Raw genomic sequence first — 18,413 nt, forward strand, 5'->3', positions numbered from 1 at the left:
ATTTTTCCAGAGCTCTCTCTGTTACCCACACATGTTCACCCCAACAGCCAGACCAAAGACCAGAACTGCACGACTTCCCCTCTGAGAAATAAAGAGCATGTGAAGCACTTTCTCCTGTTCTCATTCCTGTCACAGGCACACACTGACTGCACACCCACCATGTGCCACCTGGGCGAATACTAAGTAGGAACAAAGATTTGTTAGGTAAGAGTGTGACTCAGGGCTCGCCTACTTTTCACAAAACAGTGACCTGGCATTTGTACATGTGTGCCCTACAATGATGTGCATGGCATTACTCGGATAGAGGGAGGTCAATCTCCTCAGGTGCCTGTCAGTGGCAGCCCACCCAGCCCTGATCTAGAAATCTCAGATGACTTGCAGCTGAGGGTAAGATTTTCCCTATGGTGTGTTAAGGATGGGAAAAGAGTCAGCGCCCCAGCTCATATCAGATGAGCATCAGGGCAGCTTTAGTACTTTGGGAGGGAGCTTTGCTGCTAAATTCACTATCTGTAAAGAGTGGTGTAGAGACAGGGTTAAGAGGAAAACTCCAAATTCATTGGGATCGCCAATACAATACACTGTCGAAATGTTAATTTTTTCGTGCAAGCCTAAGATAATAGTAACCCGGTGATAATTCACTGATAATTTAAGCCTCTCCTTTTAGCTGACGCTTTCACCAGAAGACCACAGACTTTTCTTAGAAGGAGGATGCTGGGTTTGTTTCAATTCCTTCTGCTCTCCTGCCTGCCACCCTAGTGCATCTGAAGAGGGCACAGCGACGAGGAAAAGGGACGCGCGAGCGTTTTCCCATCCTGGCTACTCCGGCCCTGAATCATCGCAAGTTGATGGTACTTTCCCCTCAGCCAGCAGCATTCGAGACTTTCCCTCGAAGAATGTGTCTTGTACTTAAAAGGAAGAGTGGTGGGAGCCGCGAGAGGCGGAGAGGAGGACGGGGTGAGGGCGTGCAGGGCCGCTCCCGCCCCGGAGCCGGCGGCGTCGGGAGGCCGGCCGCCGCGAGGCCGCGAGGCCAGAAACGCGCGGTGCGGCCCGCGGGCGCGGGGCGGGCGGCGGCGCCGCGCACCTGAGCGCCGGGGGCGGGGCGTCGGCGGACCCGACCTCCCCCCGCGCGCCGCGCCCCTCGCGCCCGGCTCGGCCCTTTCCGCCCGCGCTTCGGCGCCGCTCGGCTCCCCTCCGCCCCTCGTTCCCTCCCTCCCTCCCTCCCTCCCAGCCCGGAGAGCCGCGAGCTCCGGCCGGCGGGTTGCTGCCGCTCGTTCCTTGCGCGCGGCCGCCTCGGCTCACCTGGGCGCCCGCGCCTCGTCCCCCCAGCTCCTCCCAGGTAAGCGGCTGCCCCGGCCGCCCGCGCTCCACGCGCGCACTGTCCCTCCCCACTCGGCCGGACGGCTGGTGTCTCCCCGCGTCCCGCCTCCTCCGCGGGCAGCCTGGGGGCTCCGCGCCTCGACCCGGGCGTGGGGTGTCGGGGCGGGGACCCCGGGCCGGCGGCGGCCGGAGCGAGGGGCGGGAGCTGCGACGGGCCAACAGGTGCGGGGTCTGGCCCTGGTCCCCCGACCGCCGCGGGCGCTGACCCGGGTGGGGATGGGGCGGGCGGGCCGGGGGTGGGGACAACCCCTCTCTCCTCCCCTCGAGGGGCGGCGATCGCCGGGCCCGCCGTGTAGGTGCGTCGGAGAAACTTTGCAGGGTGGGGACTCGGCGGCCGCGGCTGGCAGGGGCGAGTGGGCGCGCTCTGGGGGGCTCGGAGGGGCGCGGCCGCGGGCAGACCCTCGGGCCGGGCGAGGACCTGACGCCTCCCTTCCCCGCCCCCTTTTGTGTTTCCCCCCAGACCGGCCGGCCGCTGGGGGAGCCGCGGCCGCCCCCGCGTCGGGGGTCGTTGCCTCCCATCCTCCGGGCCGCGGGAAGGAAGAGGCGGCGGCGGCTGCAGCCGGGGCGGGCGGCGTGAGGTGAGCGCCGGCCGGCCCCGCTGGGAATATGGCGACCGGTGGCTACCGGGCTGGCAGCGGCGGCAGCGGCAGCACCACCGACTTCCTGGAGGAGTGGAAGGCGAAGCGCGAGAAGATGCGCGCCAAGCAGAACCCCCCGGGCCCGGCCGCCCCGGGCGGGGGCAGCGGCGACGCGGCCGGGAAGCCCGCGGCGGGGGCTCTGGGCCCCTCGGCGGCTGCCGTGGCCAACGAGCTCAACAACAACCTCGCGGGCGGCGCGGCCGCCCCTGCCGGGCCCGGGCCCGGGGGCGTGAACTGCGCCGGGGGCCCCGCGGCGCCCAGCCGGGCCGCCCCGGTCCCGCGGCGCCCCGAGGACGAGCCCCCCGCCGCCGCCGCCGCCGCCGCCTCGGGGTCCCCGCCGGCCCGGGGCGACCAGGAGGAGCGGGACGGCTCCCCGGAGAAGGGCAAGAGCTCGGGCCCCAGCGCCAGGAAAGGCAAGGGCCAGATCGAGAAGAGGAAGCTGCGGGAGAAGCGGCGCTCCACCGGCGTGGTCAACATCCCCGCCGCGGAGGTGAGCGGGCGGGCCGCGCCGGACCTGGGGGCGGCCGCCTTGTGAGCCGGAGCTCCCCGTCCCCGGGCCCAGGGGTCCCCCTCCGGCTCGTACTACTTCTCCTTTCGCCGAGTTAGGCGGGCAGAGGGTGATGGAGTTTTCCTCTGGACAAATGCTTCCTGGGAAAAGTTCCCCAAACCCAATAGGACACGTGCTTTTTAGGCTTCTTGGCGAAGGTCTCAGCCCCAGGGTCCTTCTTCAGAGTGGTGGGAAGACCACTCGTAGCTCCGGAACTTGTCCCCCTAGACTTGTTTATGCTTGATCAGTTAGAAAAATTGATCAGTGGTGATGACGACATACTGTAGCTTCCCACGTGACGGTCTGAAGTTATCAGATTGTTTATCTCCTCTTTTCTCTTAATAGTGGTTAGTAGCACCTGTGAAGAAAACGTGGCCTTAGCACTATCCAGGACAGCTTTATCTTTTTATCTTTCTTTGAACCCAAGATGGGTATATCCAAATGAGTATATGCACTATTTTATGTATAAACTAGCTTTTGTAGATGGCAGTCTCCCACACGCACACACACACACTCCGTCTCTTTCTGAGTGATGTTTAGGACAATAGGAACGCTGTAGCAACCCACAGTTCTTTTTGCTAAGATGATCGCCTATTTAAATATTTGGCTGTGTGTATTCTGGAAAACATTTGCGGTAGGGTTGGTTTTTTTTTTTTTTTTTGGTATTTTGAGGAATCTCAAAACATTTCTGCAGGCAGCAGCATCTTCCCATTAGAGTGACTGGTGAAACATTTTTCCTTAGCATATAGCCGCACCTTTCTCTACCTTCAACAAAACAAAACAATCCTAAACAAGTTTTGATTACCTTAATAGCAGCTCACCGGTTTGGGGAAGTAATTCAACAACCTTGTTTCACCCAAAGTAGTTGCATCTTTTTCTCATTGGCTCTTTAGGTTTTAATTTTTTTTTTTTTTTGCTTTTGACCTTTTAATTTATTCAACTTTGACACCCAGTAAGTAATTAATAAGAATTTACTAATTTTAATTGTGGTTTAAGTAAAAGCATTTGCAATAAGTTAGGGTGTGTATATCAAACATACCCAAGTTTTTAAGTCTTAACATGAGTTCCATACCTGGAAAATCAGTGTTTGTCTTTGAGGGGTATATTTTTACATGAATGTTTCAGAGAGATTTTTATCAGCCAGCAAAACTGTCCTCTGCGGTTTGCTACTTGCACAAAAGATCTGTTATTCATTAAATTGCTTTAAAAGGAATTCATAAGAGTGGTAATCAAATTTCTAGGATTTTTTTTTTTAGTTAAAAATAGGAAGGTTGAGGGAAAACTGAAGACACGGCTTTGGAAAAGCTACATTCCTGAACTTTATTTTTAAAAGGAGCTGATGGTCCAAATAAAAGAATTTGTCATTTTCAATCTTTTCCTCATTGTTCATCTGTCAGGGGTCTTATTTTGGGAAATATCTTGGCAGATGTTAAACTTCATTTTTTGTTTGGCTGCTTGTGCTAAAATTGTTGTTTCTCAAGTACCTTTTTTTGTTTCTGTTTTTTAACAAGGGTAATGTTTACTGGGGGAAATAAGTATGGCGTATTTTGTGAGATCCTAAGAAACATCCTTTGTTAATACTCCTGCTTTGGGTAAGGGAACATACTGCTGAGAATGTAGATGACTCCTCAGTACAATTGAGTCTAATACTCTGGAATGTTTTCCGTTTGGGTGTTGGCAACTCCTAAATTTAATCTTCCTTAAAAACAAACAACCCAGGGTACCATTTTTTTGTCTGTGGAATTTGACCCTTTTTTATTGAATAGGGAATTGAGGATTGCTTTCTTTTTGTGGTAACTTTGGCTCTATCGATTTCATGCTGTAGGACCCAACAAAACATGGTAATATTTTACCAGTGTGTAATTAACAGGCTTACTTCTTGAGTGCCTCCTCCCTGTATTTTCAGTTTTTTAAAAACAACTTAAGACTTTCAGATTACTTTAATAGTGGTAAAACATGTGACGCAAAATTTACAGGTGAACCATTTTCATATCTTTAGGTGGTTGCTTTTTTAGAATTGTGTGTCATTCACTTTTCTTAGTAGTTTCAACATTGTAATGCTAGTTGCTGTGGGGTTTATTGTGTAATACAACTTAGTGCTTCTGTTGTAAAAAGTCATATAGTATTTTACCAAGTTTTCAGGTATGAAAATATTATAAAAGCAGAAAATCACCAATCTGTCATCAAAAGTAGACTTGTATTATGTATAATGTTGAATAAGACTTATTTTCAGACAGTATTCCCAACCAAGTTTATATTAGTAGATTAGTATGTATTTTGTATGCAAAGAGCCTATTTTAGTGGTTGATATAACATTAAGTTGCTTCAAGAAATATTTATTAAACTTCATTGAGACTTTCATTAACTTATTTTACTAATTACGGAGTATTATAAAATTGTTATAAAGGTACCTGACAGCAGCTAAAGATATCAAAAGCAACTAGAAGATAGTTTTAGCAAGGAAGAAGGTCAGAAACTGAAAGTGTTGGATGGAAATGGAATACTGGGTATGTTTACTGTAATAAGAATTGGGGATATACAGATCCTCATTAGTGAGAGAAACTTTAGTTCTCATTTACTAAGAGATTTTTTTAAAAGCTTTTTTCTAAATTTTTACTTTTTCTATTTTTTTTGGCATAATAGCCCAAATTGGATAATTGGTGACATACTTCCTGCCAGTAATTTTTGTATATGTTTATTAGATCAAATGTTTATTACATGTCTGTGTTCAAGGCACTATCATAAGCACTGTGGAGGAAACAAGAAGAATAAGGCAGTGTATATTCTCAAGGAGCAAGACTGTGATCTAGGAAGGAGAATAAGGCAAAATTACGTGAGAAAACTTAAGTACTGAGTTAACAGTTTAAAAGTTATCTTAATGCAGTGTAGCTAATTGTTTATTAGAAACATTGTGTGTTTAAAGGGCAGAGGTGATTGGGCTGAGAGAAGCTGTTGAGGATGAGCATCTTGAGCTGACACTTATATTTCTGTACCTATGTATTTATATATATATTCACACGTACGTGTATACATACCTGTTTGTATAGTGTTTTAAATGTCAGAGTGCAGTGGTTCTTACTGTGGCAGCACATTAATATCATGTGAGGATCTTAAAAACATGCTCCTTCATGCTGATTACTTGCCCTCTGCCTGCTTGACCCCTTTCTGATTTAATGGGTCTGGGGTGGATCCCAGGCGTTAGTATTTTGATAAGCTCCCCATGTGATTCTAATGCAAGTCAGGGTTAAGAACTACTGAGCTGTGGTCTGGAGATACAGAAATGAATAGGACACGGGCCTTGCCCACAAGGGGCTTTCAAGTAATATAAGTAAACGTGGTATGTATGGTGTTAAATACAGTGTATTTCCTGAGCAGGATACCTAGCTCAAGGAGGAAAGGGATGGTTGAGGAAGGCTTCCTTTGACAGTTAGAGGCCTGTTTTCAGAGTGCTTGTGAAGTTATTGCCATTGAGTAGGTTTGCATGAAAGGATTAACAGAGATGGTTACCGTAGGAAATATAATCTTTCAATAGGTAGATGTCAAATGACACTGAAGTTTTGATTTAAATATAAAAGTTAACACATATTGAAGCTTACTATTTTCATAGTGGTTGGCTAAAGTGCTTTATGCAAAGCTGTTTTAATTAATGCTCTCAGCAATCCTGTGTGGTGGTTACGGTTACTCTTTATCCCCATTTCCAGAGGAGAAAATGGAGGCTTAGGGAGTGTGAGTGACTCAAGATCACACGGAAAGTGAATAATTGGTAGAGCAATATTTTTAACGTTTTTGTGTTTTATTGTGTATTTCTGCATCTAAGGAGAGGGGAGTTTTTAAGAATTAACCTACTTTGCATTATTTAGTTTATTTCCCTAGATTTTTTTCCCCTAACTTTTTATTAGAGGTTATCTTAAATAGTTTAAACATCTGAATAGGGAAAACAGTTGAAGGTATGGAATTGAATAGAAATTAAGATCAAATTTATAGGCTCGGAGATTGCTGCTGACCCTCTCGTCTATAGTTTGCTTGGCAAAATTTTGAGAACCAGGCCATCAAAATATAAATCTGTTTTTGGCTATCAGTCAAAAAATGTGGATCTTTGGTTTTACTGAAGTGATGTGTTGTTTTTCTGTCACAATGGGTTATAACAAACATAGTTTGAAGGAGTATTTAATATATAAAAAGCACTTTTAAGTGAACACAATTTGTCATAATTATTCAGCATATTTATTGAACATTATATAGGACAAGTTCCACTTAGTGAATCTTATAAATCCAGGTAGATTAAGAAATGCCTTTTGGCATGCCCATTATATTCCAGACTGTCTACCTTTCTATGTGATGAGTCAGGAGAGGAGCTAACAGTGACTCAGAGTTGGAGAAAATTGGACTTGTGAATAGGGTAGATATAGCATAAGCACTGAGGCTGCTTAATAAGATATTAAGCCCAACTTTCCTAAATGTTTGAGCTCTTTGGTAAAGTAAATCGAAATTTTAGTATCAGGATTTTTAATGAGTTGTGTAAGCTGAGATGCTTTTTTCCATAAAAATAATAATTATGTAATTAAAGTAGATGACATGTATGGTGTGCTTATTAAGGGCCAGGCGCTATTCTAAGCACTTTACGTTGGTGCATTTAATTCTCACCACATCCCTATGAAAAAATAGGGCGGAGAGGGTAAGTTGCTTTCTTGCTTGAGGTCATGTATGTGGTAAGAAGCAGAGTAGACGTAGTTTGCCTTCAAAGCCTGGTGCTTATAACCATCTTGTTATATTTCAGTATATTATATACTATATATCTAGTTTAAGAAATACGAAGATTATTTTAGTAGTAAAATATAAGTGCTAATATATTACTAAAGAATTTGAAAATAACACCATTATAGAAGGCAGATGAAGTGGGACTTAGTGGAAAAATTTGAGAGCAAATAAACATATAAACAGTGATTTTTATTTTTTATTTATTTATTTTTTTTGTGAGGAAGATTAGCCCTGAGCTAACATCCATGCTAATCCTCCTCTTTTTGCTGAGGAAGACCGGCTCTGAGCTAACATCTATTGCCAATCCTCCTCTTTTTTTTTTTCCCCCAAAGCCCCAGTAGATAGTTGTACGTCATAGCTGCACATCCTTCTAGTTGCTGTATGTGGGACGCGGGCCTCAGCATGGCCGCAGAAGCGGTGCGTTGGTGCGAGCCCGGGATCCGAACCCGGGCCGCCAGTAGCGGAGCGCGCGCACTTAACCACTAAGCCACGGGGCCGGCCCAACAGTGATATTTAAATTCTTATTTAGAATCATTATCAAGTTAGTGGCCTTATTTATTCTCTTTATTATTTCTACATTGGTCTTTAGTACCTATGATGTAGGCCAGAAAGTAAGCATGCTATTTAATAGTAATGCGGATGTAATGTTTTAGAAGTTTAAAATTGTTGGCAAATATTAGTGTTTGAAATTGTTTAAGTGCTTTTTTTCCGTTTTAAAAATTGAGATATAATTCACATACCATAAAATTCACCCTTTTAAAGTGTATAGTTCAGTGGTTTTTAGTATATTCACAAAATTGTACTCTAAGTGCTTTTGAATTTTCTTTTTAATTTTTCATTATGTTCCTAGAATGTGTAGCACCTAAGTTTTAACTCGGTGTTCAGTAAGATACAACGGTATTCAAACCATGAGAAGCTAGTAAGATAATTTGATATCATCTTTTCTGGCATTTCACGGACAAAATGAAATTATGGTAGAATCTCCTCAGTTTTAAGTTTCTTACAACTTGGATGTGTGCTACCATTTGTTTGTACTGGAGTTTAGTTTAAGAGGTATTTAACTGAATGTAACATTTTCAATTTATTTAAAATTTTATGTATCTTTCATGGAGATCTGCAAAGCTCTACCATCTAAACATTTGGAAACTTTGATTCAGAGTAAAAATGGAGTTGTAGACCACTTACCACCTTAGTAGGTTACTTAAATCAGTGTCCTAAAAGATGTGGCTGGGTCTGGGGGGGACCATCTGTACCAGTATCACCTGTGTTGTTTATTTAAAATGCAGATTCCTGGGCTCCACCTCAGTCTGGGGTGGGGAAAGGTTACCTGAATCTGCATTTTAATGTGTTCTTGAGTGATTGTTGTACACACTAAAGTTAGGGAAGAACTGACTTAAATGCCCTGCACTGTTTACTAATCAGCCAAATGAAATTGATACTGATTATCTAACAAGATTGTTATATGAATCAAATAAAATAATGCTTGTGAAAATGTTCTAAAAATGACCAAATGGTAAATTATAGTTATTTTATAGGTTACATTGATAACTGGTTGTTGATGTCTAATGGAAATTTCTTATTGGGATGTTAAACATTCTCATTTTTTTTCTTTTTTTTTTTTAAAGATTTTATTTATTTATTTTTCCCCCCAAAGCCCCAGTAGATAGTTGTGTGTCACAGCTGCACATCCTTCTAGTTGCTGCATGTGGGACGCGGCCTCAGCATGGCCGGAGAAGCAGTGCGTCGGTGTGAGCCCGGGATCCGAACCCGGGTCGCCAGCAGTCAGCAGTGGAGCGCGCTCACCCAACCACCAAGCCACGGGGCCGGCCCTCTCATTTTTTTTCTAATTAAAAACTATAGATATTTTAACAGAGACAAGTTGAGCTACTTGGAAATTCAAAGCACCTTAAACATGTATGTAATGTCATACATTTAGTGCCAAATGTTGTATCTATCTTGCTTTGTTTTTTTTTTTATAATTTTATTTATTTATTTTTCCCCCAAAGCCCCAGTAGATAGTTGTATGTGATAGCTGCACATCCTTCTAGTTGCTGTATGTGGGACGCGGCCTCAGCATGGCTGGAGAAGCGGTGCATTGGTGCGCGCCCGGGATCCGAACCCCGGGCCGCCAGCAGCAGAGCGCACACACTTAACCGCTAAGCCATGGGGCCGGCCCTGCCTTGCTTCTTGTCCAGAAGTTGTTAGAAGCCTATACTATAGAACAAAACCCTCTAACACTTAATGTGTAATTTGAACTTTACTTTCACTCATTTTTTGTTTTTACATATCTTTAAGGAAAAGTGTGTAATTATGTTTATAAATGTATTTAATAATTAGCAGTTCAAACTCTTAAAACAGGTTTTGTCCATCTTATCAAAATATTCTCAAGTGCAAGACTTTCTTCCTTTTGTTTACTATCACATATTAGACCTGTTGGCGTCCTTGGCTAGCTAATTAGTTCTTAATACATTTGGTTATTGCTGAGGCACCTTTCAGTTGAAATCTTAGGCATTTGTGTTTATAGCCATATACCTACTGGTAAAGAATTGAGCCTCAGTCATCTAATACTTTCTCGTTAGGTTAATATACTAGGCACCATGTCTGAATGAAATTGTGAGAATATTTAATTTCTAAAAGCAGCAAAATTATATACTTCAAAGGTAGAAACAGCTCCAGTGAGTTCAAAACTTAGCGTGTGAATTGGCTAATAAATATTTATTCTGTGATAGTCTTTAGAAATTTCCTTTACCAAATTTTTATGGTCACAGTGTAGTTTTCAATAATAGTCTCATTCATTTTATACAGTTGAATTTAAAGAAAAAGAGTTTTCTGAAAGTCAGTATTTTGTTAGGGTTTTCCTGAAATGAGCATGAAGGACAGAATTTATGTCATAGATTACCATCCTGTGACAGCTAAAAAATTTTGTGCAGTCTCTTTATATAAACTCTAGGGGACTAACTGAATAAGATAAATAAAAGTAATAAAATACTGTTTGAAATACAGAGTGAAAACAGGCTTTGTAATAAAATTAACTTTAAAAAATACCATTTAATATTAAGCTTATCTATGGGTATATAAGTGAACTACTTAACTTATTTGTTTGAGAAATTTGTAGGTTATATAAAGTATGAAATAATTTTCTATTACTTTTGGAATTTCTTGCAGAATATTTTTAGTCGTATTTAAAAAGAATGGAAATCTCAGTTATGAAGAACAAAATTAATATTCAGAAGATGGTACTTGAGGAATATGAATAAAAAGTAACATTATATTAGCTGAAGCATTCAAAGAAGTTACTTTAGGTTTCAAATTCTTGACTTCTTGATATCCTATAATGCAAGCAAAAGTTGATCCAAACCAAATTTATATAATCTTAATTTTTTTCTGCTGGTAAAAGTAATGTGTTAAAAAAAAAAAGTAACATGTTCATTGTAGTTCCCTTGTGGAAATAAAAGAAAAGATAGAGAAAATTATCACCTTTTATCTTATACATATTAATATTGGTTTCTAATCCTTTTTCTTTGTAGCTACACAAAAAAATGGAACCACGCTGTACAGATTTGTATGTGTATTTAGTCATTTATCATGAGTATTTTTTTTTTTTTTGTGAGGGAGATCAGCCCTGAGCTAACATCCGATGCTGATCCACCTCTTTTTTGCCGAGGAAGACTGGCCCTGAGCTACAACCTGCGCCCATCTTCCTCCACGTTATATAGGATGCCACCACAGCATGGCCTGACAAGTGGTGCGTCAGTGCATGCCTGGGATCCGAACCTGCGGACCCCGGGCCTCCAAGCAGAGCGCGCGCACTTAACTGCTTGCGCCACCAGGCCAGCCCCATCATGAGTATTTTTATGGTGTTAGTCTTACTTCAAAAATAAGGATGGATTTTTTTTTTATTGTGGTAAAATACACATAACATAAAATTTAACATCGTAACCTTTTTTTGTTTGTCTGTTGTTTTGCTGAGGAAGATTTGCCCTGAGCTGACATCTGTTGCCAATCTTCCTCTTTTTTTGCTTGAGGAAGATTATCCCTGAGCTAACATCTGTGCCAGTCTTCCTCTATTTTGTGTGTGGGTCGCCCCCACAGCATGACTTGATGAGTGGTGTAAGTCCACACCAGGGATCCGAACCTGTGAACTCAGCCTGCTGAAGCAGAGTTTGTGGAACTTGAACCACTTGGCCACATGGCCAGCCCCTCATCTTAACCGTTTTTAAGTGTACAGTTCAGTGGTATTGAATGCATTTGCATTGTTGTGCAACCATCACCACTATCTATCCCCATCACTCTTTTCATCTTGTAAAACTGAAGCTCTAGGGGCTGGCCCAGTGGCCTAGCGGTTAAGTTCCACGTTCCACTTCAGTGGCCGGAGTTTGCTGGTTCGGATCCCGGGCACAGACCTATGCATCGCTCATCAAGCCATACTGTGGCAGCATCCCACATAGAGCAACTAGAAGGATGTACAGCTATGACATATAACTATCTACTGGGGCTTTCTTTGGGGAGGCAAAAAAAAAAGAAAAAAAAGGAGGAAGATTGACAAGAGATGTCAGCTCAGGGCCAATCTTCCTCAAAAAATAAAAACTGAAACTATATACCTGTTAAACAGTAACTCCCCATTCTCCCCTGCCCCCAGCCCCTGACAACCTCCATTATACCTTCTGTCTTTAGGGATGGATATGCTTGTGTTGTTTGGTATTAAAATACTTCAGCATTACTTCATTGGGAAAGGACCCTACTGCTTCTCTGCCCTATTATGTAGCTTTCTGATTGGTAGATAAGTAAGTTGTCTGAAGATAAACAGCTATTTATTTCTTTTTGTATATTGTGTTTCCTGAAACAGTCTTTTTTTTTTTTTTTAAAGATTTTATTTATTCAGTTTTTTCCCCCCAAAGCCCCAGTAGATAGCCGTATGTCATAGGTTCACATCCTTCTAGTTGCTGTACGTGGGACTCGGCCTCACGTTGGACGGAGAAGTGGTGCCTCGGGGCGCTCCCGGGATCCGAACCCGGGCCGCCAGCATCAGAGCACGCGCGCACTTAACCGCCAAGCCACGGAGCCGGCCCCCCTGAAACAGTCTTCAAGAAAAGTGTTGGGTCTTTCAAAGAGTCTCTTAGGTACTAGGACGTTCACATAATTGTGAATGATGCCTAGAGTTTTGTTTTTTTGTTTTTTTACTCCTATAGCTTTTGATTTTGGTGGGAAATTGGTAATCAGAGCTGTAGTAATTATAAGTGTGTGTAAGCTATAACTTAACATACAACTTATTAAAACTCAGCATGGTGTGCAAAATCAGAAAATAAGAACCACAGGGCAGGGGCCAGCCCTGTGGCTTAGCGGTTAAGTGTGTGCGCTCCGCTGCTGGCGGCCCAGGTTCGGATCCCGGGCGCACACCGATGCACCGCTTGTCCGGCCATGCTGAGGCCGCGTCCCACATGCAGCAACTATAGGGATGTGCAGCTATGATGTGCAACTATCTACTGGGGCCGGGGGGGGGGGGGAAATTAAAAAAAAAAAAAAAAAGAACCACAGGGCATATGAAAAAATGGAGTTGAGGGGGATAACACTCAAAAACTCTGTCAGTGACATGTAGAAAGATAGAAACCTGATAAAGACTAGTACGAGACCTCACATGTTAAATGGTTAAGAAATACATAAGTGCTGCAATAAATATGACACTTTACTTTGAAAAAGACCTGAAGTTTGCTTATGGAAGTGGGTGTTAGAGTGTTGTAAACTTGTAAAGTAGTGGAAGAAGGGGTATTTGAAATTGGACTGAAAGTGTAACAGCAGATGTGGATGGGTGTGGCTTATAACACATGCAGTGTTACCTGGCGGGTGTTTGAGGTGTGTGCATTCTGTGCATTTCTGTGTGGCTGGGTTCCATTTTCTGTGCTTGCTTAAGTGTTTCTTGCGGTTACACATAAACAAATGCGAAATTTGTGTTATGCTCAGCTTGCTCCCTAACATATCAGTTAACTGCACTGGAACAAATGCAGTTTTCTAAACAAATGTTACAGCGTGTGTGTATATACCCATACATATCTATCTATCTTTATATCTGTATGTGTATCCACATCCATCTATCCAAAATATGTAAAACAGTGTCGCAGGAAGATCAAGTAATGAGATGGAGAAAGGGCTAAGGAGCAGACAGTGACTAGAGATGAGAATGCTCCTTTAAGAGTGTACTAATATTGACTGCTAGGGTAGTGGCAGTAGAAAAAGAAAGGAATGGATGGATTTGAGAGGTATTTTGTTGGTATTAAAAAATTACACAACTGGATGTTTTGAGCTGGAAGTCTTTTGAGATCATCTAGTCTGTTATAAAAAAGTATTACCTTGGTTTTCCCAGACTACTTTTATCTCAAAACTTAAGTTGTATTTCAACCTCAGTCTTCTTACCTCTAGCTGAGTATAGTGGTCTTTCCCTCCCCCTCCATCCCCAGGGCTAACTACCCTGAATCCTATCTAGAATCTTGCTTATTTTATTCCTTCTTTCTTAAACACTCAGCCTTTCCCTCTTGGTTCATCTTGCCATGAAGAGATGTTCCCTTATTCTGCTTGACCTTCAGTGTACTTTTGTTTTCCTTAATTGCTCAACTTAAAGGCTTTGTTTTCACCTGGTAACTCTCATTTCACTCTTCAGTTCTACTTTATTGAAATTGATCTCTCCAAGATTGCTTGTGACCTGCTAATTGCCTGATGTCACAGTGTCACAGCTTCTTTTCTATTTTCATCCTGTTTGACCTCTCTGTAGCATTTGCCCTTGTTGAGCGTCTCCCTTGGATGGTACAGCATTTTTGTTAGGTTATTTTTCAGTTGTTTTACTCAGAAACATTTGAGTGCCTGCTTTGTGCCCAAGGTTCGGTGCTAAATACAAAGTGCTAGATACAAAGATAAGTTACATACTCACCAGTCTTTAAGGAACTTCCAGTCTTCTCTCAGGGAAAAAGATAGTGTCTTAGTTCAGGCTGCTGTAATAGAATACCATAGACTGGGTGGTTTATAAACAACAGAAATTTATTTTGCACAGTCCTGGAGTCTGGGAAGTTCAGGATCAAGGTGGCAGCAGAATCAGTGTCTGGTGAGGGCCCGCTTCCTGGTTTACTGTGTTCTCACATGGTGAAAAGGATGAGCGAGATCTCTGGGGTCTCTTTTATCAGGGCACTAATCCCATTCACGAGGGGTCCACCCTCATGACCTGATTTCCTCCCAAAGGCGCCACCTTCTAATACTGTTACACTGGGGGCTAGGATCTCAACATAGGAATTTGGAGGAGACACAAATATTCAGTCCATAACAGATAACAACTCATTACTATTTGACGTAATAAGAACTATGATGGAGAAAAGAAGAAAGAATAGAACTAGCTCTGAAAAGGGAGCCACCAATTACATAAGAGAGTCAAGGAGGGCTTTACATAAGATGAAGTGGTATTAAGTCCTGGGCTACCTTGTGGGCTAGTGGTTAAGATTTGGCGCTCTCACTGCAGCAGCCCAGGTTCACTTCCTGGTCAGGGAACCATGCTACCCATTGGTTGTCATACTGTGGTGGCTGCATGTTGCTGTGATGCTAAAAGTTATGATGCTGGTATTTCAAATGCCAGCAGGCTCACCTATGGTGGACAGGTTTCAGCAGAGCCTCCAGACCAAGACAGACTAGGAAGAAGGACCTGGCCATCCACTACCAAAAAAATTGGCCATGAAAACCCTATGAATAGCAGTTACATCGTCTGATGTAATGCCAGAAGGTAAGAGGATGGTGCGAAAAGACTGGGCAGGGTTCTGCTCTGCTGTACACAGGGTTGCTAGAGTTGGAATTGACTGGGTGGCACTAACAACAGATAAGAAGGATTTCCCCAGGAGGGACAGGGACATACTAACATTCTGGGTAGATCGAACAGCATGTGTGAAGGCACAGAGCCAGGAAATGATAGCATTATGTTGCATGTCTGCTGTATGTATGCCCATCACTATGCTGGGGGCTTTCTATGTGTTATTTCTAATCTTCACATTAACTTGCAAGATAGATTTTTTTATATTCCTCATTTTACAAGATGAGGAAGTTTAGCCTCTAAGAAGTTGTGACTTGCCCAAAGGCCATACTGGCAGAGCTTGGATTTGACCCCGGGTTTGTTTGCGTGCCAGTACCCACACATTGGTTTTCATTGTTGGAAAGAGGGAGGGCTATGTTCTAACAGAGGAAATGTTGATGTGCAGAGAATTCATGGTGGGGAGTAAATGGAGAACAGCTAAAGAGGACTGATATGGACCAATTGTGATGGATCCGAATGTCATGCCAAGGAATTCAGACTTTGTTCTGCTGTTCTTTCTTAGTATTGTTGGCTGGGTGTTTCCTTCCTCTGTCCATACCTGTTTATACAATAACTCTGACAGCTTCTGGAATGGAAGAAGTTTTGCCTGCATGATTTGAAGTCATTAAGAGGATTTTCTTGTTCAGAGACAGGTATCTATTCAAGAAGAGTAAACAATACAAAATCCTGTAAAAATAATGTGCATATAATAGAATAAATAAATCCAAATTTCCACATGCGTTAAAAAGAAACAAGAGGATAGGCTCTAAACAAAGTCGTACCAAGTGATTCTTTTTATTTAAAAAATAATTCTGTATTGAAGATAGATTTGGGAATGCCTTTTTTGGGGAGCAGGATGGAGTGGAGATGGGGGGGCTCTGGTGATATTACATTGCCAGATTCTGTTCTGCGTGTAACCATGGAGAAGTTTATAGCTTAATATTGTCCCTAGGTTTAGACTTTGCCTTGTACTTGATGTAAAAGCAGGTGTTTGTTCCATTCCCAGATTCTTCCAGTTCATCTTGGAGTACAGATGCTTGGAATACAGGTGCTAGAGGATGGACATTGCCTTGAATCTTTCCCCACACGTTATTCGTTCAATTTCTACAAATGTTCCCTCCCTCCCTGCCCCCCTCTATTATCTTAGGGGAAGTCAGGTGCTTCTCCAAACCACCTTTTAGGAATAGTGTTTACTTATTTTTGATGATGTGAGGGTAATGCCTTGTTATTGTAGAAAATTTGAAATAAAACTGTAAAAACAGGATTGTGGAAAGGTCAACAATAAATTACTGTTATCAATTTGACATATTCTTCCATTTTTATGTTTATGCATTTGGATTATATTCTATGTACATTTTTATAACCTACCTTTAAACTTGACGTTGTATCATTAATATTATTTCCCTTTAAACTTTCTGAAAGCACATATGTTAATTGCTGCATAGTTTTTATTTCATGAACATAATTCCCAGTATCCAATAGCTATTACTTTATAGTTTTGGTATATAATTTTTGAGATATTTTTAGGTATCCACATAAATATATTTATATATTCAGAAATTTAATCATTCTACAAATACTATTATAACTTTTTTATAAGTATTTTATGAACATCTTTATGTATTAGTAAATACATAGCTGTGTTGTTATTCTTAATGGGTACAGAATATTCCATAATTTGGATGTTCTAATAAAGCTACCATACATATACTACCTTCTTAGTACATATTACATGTTAGACAGTGAGCTAGGCCTTGTGGGCATGTGAGTCGCTGTATCTGTTCTGTTACCAGCTCTGCCAGGATTTGAACTAACTCTAATTCATGGTTTTGTCCTTGAGGAATTTATAATCTAATTTGGAGAAATAAGATTATACAAGACAATTTTGGAACACTAAAAATATATATAATAAAGTGTTAAATGTTATGCCATACTTTGATACAGAGAAGCGAGAGATCCCTAGAGGACTGGATGGTCCAGGAAGTTTCGTGGAGGGAGTGTGAGATTTGTTCTAACAGAGGAAACGTCCACTGATAAGAAATGGACACATGAAGAGGAGAGTCATATTTCAGACTGAGAGCAGAGTGGGCAGTGGTACACAGGTGAGAGGTAGCAACCTGGTTGGAATAGAGGGTTTATATTAGGAAATAGTAATAGTAGGTGAAATTGGGGAGCAGAATTGTGAAGAACCTTAAAAATTAGGCTGAAAATTTTAGGCTTTGTGTGTCAGCCTATAGGAGAACTTGAGCAGGACATTTGTAAGAGCAGGATTTTAACAAGATGAGCTGTTAGGCAGTGGTGTGCAGAATAGGTTAGAGGAAGGAAAGAACAGAGACAAGGAGATGAGTTGGGAGGTGGTTGTCATACACCAGTTGGGGAGACATATGTGAACCCATTAGAACACTGTGGTAGAATATAGTTCATGAGCATGTTCTCAGTTTAAAGTCTTGTTTAATTGACTTGTTAGTGTCCTCAATTGTCGTGGTTAGGGGAGCTTATTGTTATCTGAGTCACATGATAATTTCAAAGACAATAATTAAAAATCACTTGCAATAAGCTGGCTTTTAGAATATTTTAGTATTTTGATTATGGGTGAAGAAGGGAATTTGTCTTTCAGGAAAAGCAAGCCATATTAATAAGTAGGTAACATTTGCATGTTTACTGGCCCTGGCACTATTCTAACCCTTTATGGGTATCAACTCATTAAATTTTTAGAAAACTGCTAGGGAGGTCAGTGCTATTACTCTTGCAGATGGAAGGGGAGGCACAGAGAGGATAAGCCATAATGGGTTTCCGATTTGAGGAATTAGTTGCCAACTTTGCCCTTGCCTCTCGATGTTTTTTCTCTCCTGTACTCCCAACTTCACAGTGGGGTCAGTGTCACCTTTTAGAGCAGTCTGAGCAAAGCTGACATTTTATACTTAGCTTGCTTTCAGGTTCTTAATTAGGTATTTTGTTTTAAGAGTCTTTTTCTCTTTCCTGCTTATTCTGAGATAAAAGCCACGTGCGAGAGAAGAGTTAAGTCAGAGGCATAGTAGAAGGTTTGGAAAGATATCCATAGTTTGGTTGACAGTGGTTATCTCTGGATGGTAGAATTAAGGAGATTTTTGTCGTTGGAATGTTCTTTGTGGAATCTTTCTTGTTGAAATTTTCTTCATGACCTAATGCATGGGAAGTTTCTATAGATGTCCCAGGGGTGTTTGAAAAGATTGTGTATTTTCTGGGTATAAAATTCTAAATATTTTCTATTAAGCCAGTGTCCCAAATTATGTTA

At 42.2% G+C, this 18,413-nt stretch overlaps 1 protein-coding gene across 1 annotated transcript in view; it reads left to right on the plus strand.

Moving 5' to 3' along the window:
• Positions 1-1,772: 1,772 nt before the first annotated feature.
• The window catches only part of PAWR (pro-apoptotic WT1 regulator), a 111,163-nt gene continuing 94,522 nt past the window's right edge, over positions 1,773-18,413 (plus strand). Inside the window, exon 1 of the mRNA XM_087449144.1 lies at positions 1,773-2,505. Within this exon, the coding sequence (XP_087305270.1) occupies positions 1,984-2,505 (522 nt within the window). The 5' untranslated portion in view covers positions 1,773-1,983. The remainder of the gene's footprint in view (positions 2,506-18,413) is intronic.

Source organism: Ceratotherium simum, chromosome 25 (assembly GCF_057802395.1).
Source record: "Ceratotherium simum simum isolate JZ-2026a chromosome 25, ASM5780239v1, whole genome shotgun sequence".
Classification (NCBI taxonomy): Eukaryota; Metazoa; Chordata; class Mammalia; order Perissodactyla; family Rhinocerotidae; genus Ceratotherium; species Ceratotherium simum.